The 7004-nt window shown below is 37.4% G+C and overlaps 1 protein-coding gene across 1 annotated transcript in view; it reads left to right on the forward strand.

Moving 5' to 3' along the window:
* The first annotated feature begins 1651 nt into the window (after positions 1-1651).
* Positions 1652-7004, forward strand: part of LOC106878595 (nicotinamide phosphoribosyltransferase) — a 43070-nt gene continuing 37717 nt past the window's right edge. The window contains exon 1 of the mRNA XM_014927851.3: positions 1652-1935. Within this exon, the coding sequence (XP_014783337.1) occupies positions 1876-1935 (60 nt within the window). The 5' untranslated portion in view covers positions 1652-1875. The remainder of the gene's footprint in view (positions 1936-7004) is intronic.

The following is a 7004-nucleotide window of genomic DNA, read 5'->3' on the forward strand; positions in this document are numbered from 1 at the left end:
CTTATATCATGGAAAAGTTATTATATACACAGTAAAATATAAACTAATAACTAATAAAGCATAAGAGTTTTGTCGCGATGATTGGTATCTTATTAAGATAGCTTGTTGCGTTGGGTCACCATTGTCGCATGGGTGAATTGGTCTTTATTGTTGCAATGGTCTTCGGTGTAAGATTACTATGGATTAGGTTGGCTGTGTGTGTTGTTAAGAAGAAAATTCGTGAAATTTTATAATATATTTATTGAAGGAAAGTATGTACATAGATGAACGTGGATTTTCAGATAATCATTGTTGAGAGACCTAGGATATAAGGATCAACTTTCACAGTGTCTAAATTCATCAATCATTAAGGGCTTACTCTAGAGATAGGGACGAACTGGTCTTGAATGAAAATCATGATGTGAGTTAATCCGAATCTAATCATAATTTTGGCTTGCTTCTGGCAAGAAGTGAGACGTGTGTTTTTTGACTGCCCTCAACATACTGTCCGCCAGATCTTCGCGGACTCTGCTTATCACAAGAGAAAAGCACAGGACATTCAGTTTTGTTCTGTGTGGCATGATCTCCTGCAAATTGAATGTTCAATAAATAGAATGTACACGTGAAACATATGTAGTTCACTCATGTAATTTAGAGAATGGCGTTCAAATCTTAAGTCTTGCTGCAGTTTCAACTCTCTGATAGGTGTAATAAAATATGAATGTGAGAAACAGCAACAAATAAATATATAATAATTCTCTTAATTCTTTTCTTTTTACGTACCGCCAGGTAATAGAAGGCAACTGGCCTAAGATGTATAATAATTCATTTCCAAAATGTCCTGAACAATATAGGTTTGAGTGAAGTTTTAATTCATTGAGAAAAAAGTAATAATTTTCAATTTCAACCATTCAAAGAACCCCCCCCCCCCGCGCAATCACAAATGAAAATGATAATCTTTCTATGTAATATCTACAATAACAACAATAAAACTGACACCCAGGCTGCTTTGCCCCAACGGTTTTTTTTTTGGGGGGGGGGAGGGTCTAGGTCTGCATAAGTGCTCGTCTCTATCCCTTCCCTGTTTTCTGTCCTCCATCACAATCGTTCCCACACTAATAAATACCAAGCACTAACAATCCACAGAAATAATGAAGAGACTGACCAATATATTATATAGGTTATTGAGATAATAGATGGCATTTAAACTGATTACATGATATTGTAGGATCAAATTACCATTTCTCTCGTTACATTTGAATATTCTGTGATTGGATTAAATTTCCCTTTTTACTCGGAAAGTACTTTGAAATAAAGATTTTGTTTCTTAAGGAAAAAAAAAAAACCTCCAGAGATATTTAAATGTTACGTGTGTTCAGTCAAAACTGATTTGGAGCTAATAAAGCAACAACAACAACAACATAAGCAACAACAGCTCTCAATGGTGAAAATAATAAAAGAGAGAAAAAAAACGCTGAAAATAATTAATAAAGGTATTAATATTGTCGCTTATGGGGCAAAACTAATTTCTTTTTAATATTACTTTATACATCCTTTAAACTGATTTATTTGAAAGTGTTAGTATGATCATTGTTTCTAAATATAACTTTCTACACAACAAGACAGGTTTCCATCAATAATGAATGTCAATTGTTAATTTCCCTAGTTAAGCAGATGCTGGCCACTTGCCAACCGATCATGTCTTTCCCAACCTTCACGCTTGAACGAGTTCAGTCAAGTCGAGTTATGGTTAGTATTTCTTTTCATAGAAAAACTACTGGTCCTAAAAACAATACGTATTATGGTTCGGATTTACATCCGTAGATAAACTTTCCCTGGAAAGCAGACGATTCTGTATGCACATGCGCAAATGATCATTGACCAGAATCACTCAAAATGGCAGCATGCATAGATGGTGTCACTGACAATATTTTACTTGTTACTGACTCTTATAAAGTAAGTATATATATTTTTTCTCCAACAATATTTTGTTTAGAACATTTTCACAAAAACAAATTAGTTTATTTCTATGTTTTATGGAAAAATGTTATTTTCATGCTATTTTAAAATTATTTCAGCAATGGTTTGAAGTTCAGAAAAAAATCGTCTGCTTTAAGTTGATAAATGTTTGTTGTGATGGAATCTATATATGTTGTGATGTGCTGCTTACTGACATAAGTGTTGAAAAGAAAGCTAGTCAGTTGGTCGTTAGTATTATGTTGTTGCAACAGGTGTGTAGATCTAAGAGATCTACAACTAATGAATTCTTGCTGTGACCATTCCGATTTTATTTTGCGATACAATGGGCCTGGGTAGTCAAGAAGTTCGCTTCGCAACCACGTGGTTTCAGGTTCAGTTCCGCTATGTAGCACCTTGGGCAAGTGTATCTACTACAGCCTCAGAGCGAACAATGCCCCGTGAGAGTGAATTTAGTAGAATTCAGTCCCACTGCGTGGCACCCTGGGCAAGTGTCTTCTATTATAGCTCCGGGCCGACCAAAGCCTTGTCTATAGATATGGTAGACTGAAACTGAAAGAAGCCCGTCTTATATATATATATATATATATATATATATATATATATATATATATATATATATATATATATATATATATGTGTGTGTGTGTGTATACGTAGATCTATGTGTGTGTGTCTTTGTGTCTGTGTTTGTACCTCACCACCGCTTAACAACCAGTGTTGGTGTGTTTATATCCCCGTAACTTAGCAGTTCGGCTAAAAAGGGCGATAGAATAAGTACCAGGCTTGAAAAATAAAAAGTACTGGGGTCGATTTATTTGACTAACATTCTTCGGGGTGGTACCCCAGAATGGCTACAGTCTAATGACTGAAACAAATAAAAGAATAGTGTGTGTTTGTGGGTATTTATGTATACATATGTGTATTTATACTCATTTATATATTATGTATATTTTATATATGTATATATATATATATATTTATATGTATATTTTATATATACACTCATATATACATGCTTACGTACATACATCTACACACATATACACACACATTTATGTATATTCACATACATGCATGTATATTTGGGGTGGGGTGTAGTCATCTTACACCGATTGAGAACCAGTTGCTTTGTTTGTGTCTAGTTACCTAGCGGTCCGGCAAAAGAAAACGAGGAAATAAGTACCAGACTTTCCATAAGTACTGAAATCAATTCAATCGATTAAACACTACAAAGTAGTGCTCCAACATGCTCCCAGTCCAGTAACTGAAATAGGTTAAAATCGATCGGTCGATCAATCAATCAATCAATAAATAAGAATTTATCTAGGACCACGTAATCCAATGTATCCGTTATACTTTTTCTATTTTTAATTTTTTTTTGTTAAAGATAGGATGATGTAATTTAAAGGACATTTAGCTGCAGTTTCTAGCAGTTCGTGCTACAGCACTTTCGTGATGTTATGACAGGTGTATGGATGGATAGACAAATTTTGGCTGTGGTATGGCAGGTGGGTAGAAAGAATAATGGCAGATCTGCGTGGTATGACGGGTCTGTAGATAGACTTAATGGTCAGTAAAATGATTTTTGTGACAGGTGTGTAGTTTTGTCTTGTGGTACCTTTTGTCTTTTACTTGCTTCAGCCATTGGTCTACGGCTATGATGGGACACCACGTTGAAGGATTTTAGTCAAACAAATCGACCCCATTACTTGCTATTAAGCCTGGTACCTATACTATCGACTTCTTTCGCCGAACCACCAAATTACTTGGACGTAAGCAAACCCACACCGGTTATCAAGTGGTGGTCTCTCTCTCTCTCTCTCTCTCACACACACACGGCGGGTTTCTTTCAGTTTCCATCTACCAAATCTACTCACAAGATTTTTGTCAGCTCGAGGCTAAACCCTGAACCATATGGTTTAAAAACAAGCTTCTTAGCACATGGTCACCGAATCGCTTCGTTTTTGTAGAGGTCAGGCCATCAGAAATCATCCTTGTGGACCAGTTTGACTACTAAGGTATATCTGTATCGTAAGCAGCGGAGTGCACAGGTTCCGTCCGAGAGACGTTAAGGCGTCTTAAATGCTCCAGAAAATCGAAACGGTTAAGATCATTGCTCCACCAATTGGTAAATAGATCCAAGATCATGAATTATTTCGGGACAGACGTCCAGTAGGATGGGCACTGGTTGAGATCCGCGAAACTGTCAGAGTTACTGAGCCCAATCTGTTCCTCTCGTCTCTCTTGCATTTCTCCTCACTCTCCAGATCATTCTCCTTTGTTAAATAAAATGTTATATGAATGTTTTCTTTTTAAATATTTTAAAAAAGTTTTCAGGGTGTGTAATTTCCGTATCCTCTTGTCTTAAATGCCACCTCTTACTTCTGTCGCTTCAGAGGCTTCGATACTTTCAACATCCTACTTTAATTCTAGCTTCCTCACTTTCTTCAACCTTGTACCTTAGATTTCTAACCCTCTTATACCACCTCTCTTGCGATCTGACCTCCTCATTCGCTACATCAATTTCGAATCCCAGCTTCATTTTTATCCTTCTGCCAAAGCAATAGCAGCACCTTCTCTCTTGCGACTTTCAGGTGAAAAACTAGGGCCTGAACCGTTAGTTTCATAATTCTTCCGACACAGAATTTATTGAATTTTTCAGTTATTCACGTCCGCATTAAGTTAAGAATAAAGATATTACAGTATAAATTAGAAGAGATATGGGCAGTTATGCCTCAAGGCCAGACAAACCCCTCAAAAACCATTGGAAACATAGGGCTTGAAGGAATCACTCATCAATATCCAGAAACTACTCGTAACAACATCGTCAAATTCCTAGAATTTTGGAACTGGTCACTATTATAACAATTCTAAAATCTAACAAAAGCCAGATGAAGTAACACATACAGACCATCACCCTTCCATCACTAGCGTAGCTAGAGTGTGTGCTGCCCGGGGCAGCCCTTCCGTTTGCCGCCCCCGGACCCCACGAAAAACCACATATTGCCTGCAGCAGATCCAAAAGAACCGCCCCATTAAAAGTGCCGCTCGCGGCGGACCGCCCCTACTCCTCTTAGTTACACTAGTGCCTTCCATGCACACCCTAAAAAATTCTAGAAAGGTTAATCATACCCTTTTCTCCAGATCTCAATATGAATTTACACTGAGGCAGCGACCTGGCAGAATCATTCGGACGTCAGGCTGCTTGGCGGCATTTCGTCCGTCTTTACATTCTGAGTTCAAATTCAGCCTATTTCGACTTTGCCCTTTATCTTTTGGGGATCAATAAAATAAGTACCAGTTGAGAACTAGGGTCGATGTAATCGATTTACTTCCTCCCACGCACTTACGCTAGAAATTGAAACCAATATGAATTCAGACTGCTTGTCTCTAACAAGGAAAACACAAAGGTTTCAACAAGAAAAAGAAAAAAAAAGCCCTCTCAAGCCTGCTATTCTAACTATTACCGACATCAGTAAAGGTTTTGACTTTATTTCTAGTTATCCATTCATACAAAAAGTACATAGCATCTTAAGAAATATAACAAAACATTAGCAAGCAAATTACTTCTCATGCCTCCAAATCTGTACAAGAACAACACTTCTAGAACATGCAATTTTTCGAATCGGGTAAATGAACCTGTCCTCTCGCCCACACTTTTCTACAAACACTGCTGCACTACTTCGACCTTACTTAAATCAGCAAGATAATTGGCTCAGCAGCACCCATTAATTTACTGTCTTCTTTCTTACTAGCAGCACCATAGAGCATCAGTCACACTCAACATAAACATCATGCACAGAAGATAAAAGCAATAGAAATTACATACAACGCCTCCACAACCTTTATACAAAGCATAGTAAAGAAAGCAAAAAGATTCACAGATATATTTTAAGACAATTCACAGGTATCACATTTATTAACAGAAAGAAATAACAATGTACAAAATGCTCCTTTCTACCATAGGTACAAAGCCTGAAATTTTAGGGAAGGGACTACTCGATTACATCGATCCCAGTGCTTAACTAGCACTTATTTCATCCTCCGCCGAAAGGATGAAAGTCAATGTCGATCTCGGCGGAATTTGAACTCGGAATATACAGATGGACGAAATGCTAGTAAGCATTAGTCCTGCGTGCAAACAATTCTGCAAGCTCGCCGCCTTAATGATGTACACATAATAAAGAATTAGATTCTTCATAGACTCTGCTAGTTCTCACTCTTTCTGCAACAAACCACAATAGATTACAAAGAATTCAAAACATAGATATCACTGAGGGGTTTAGTAAAATATCTACTTGGGTTGATTTTGATCGCCGATTCTCCTCCTACTAAATTTGTAGCTTTGTGCTTGTGTTATAAATTACATACCTCTTTTTTCTACATGTGAAAAAAAAACTGTCGCTTGAACAAAGCACCCGATTATGATCTGTTAATGAGAACCAATAATACCGAAATATATACGTAATTCCACCACAAGGTCCTGTTCTTGTTGCAGTGTGGTGCTCGTGTGCCTCAGTGACACTGAAAGCTTTGCTTGTGGAGTGCAAGCTTCTGGTTGGGCCTTCCATGCTGAACAGATCAAGGGGTAGAGACCAGACTAATATGGACCACTTCATCCCATAAGTAAAAATGGGTTTGCGTATGGCCAACACCTCTACCCAGAAAAAGCAAAAAACAAAACAGAAGCAACGTTATAGAAGAATCGATTTCAATTCAAAACCAAAACTTGGGAGAGGAAGGTCTTCCCCCAGAGCACCCCAACCCCGCCCCATACCGAAGGCATGGCCGTGTCAGCCCTAACTGGAGACTAGTGGAGAAAAGCCGTCAATGGCTTATTGCTCTATAGGAAGCGAGAAGCTTAAGTAAGTATATATGCATTGTTCTCTTACCGCCAAAAAGCAAAGAACAGTTTTCCTCCTAAACATGTAAATGAATTTGGGGAAATGAATTCTTAAATTTTTAAATATTATCTTTCATTTTGAGAATCGTTTACAATAGTTTCTAAGTTTGTTTTCTTTCCCGAACTTGGAGGAAAATTTTAA

This window comes from Octopus bimaculoides, chromosome 4 (assembly GCF_046866305.1).
Source record: "Octopus bimaculoides isolate indiv1 chromosome 4, ASM4686630v1, whole genome shotgun sequence".
In the NCBI taxonomy this organism is placed as follows: domain Eukaryota; kingdom Metazoa; phylum Mollusca; class Cephalopoda; order Octopoda; family Octopodidae; genus Octopus; species Octopus bimaculoides.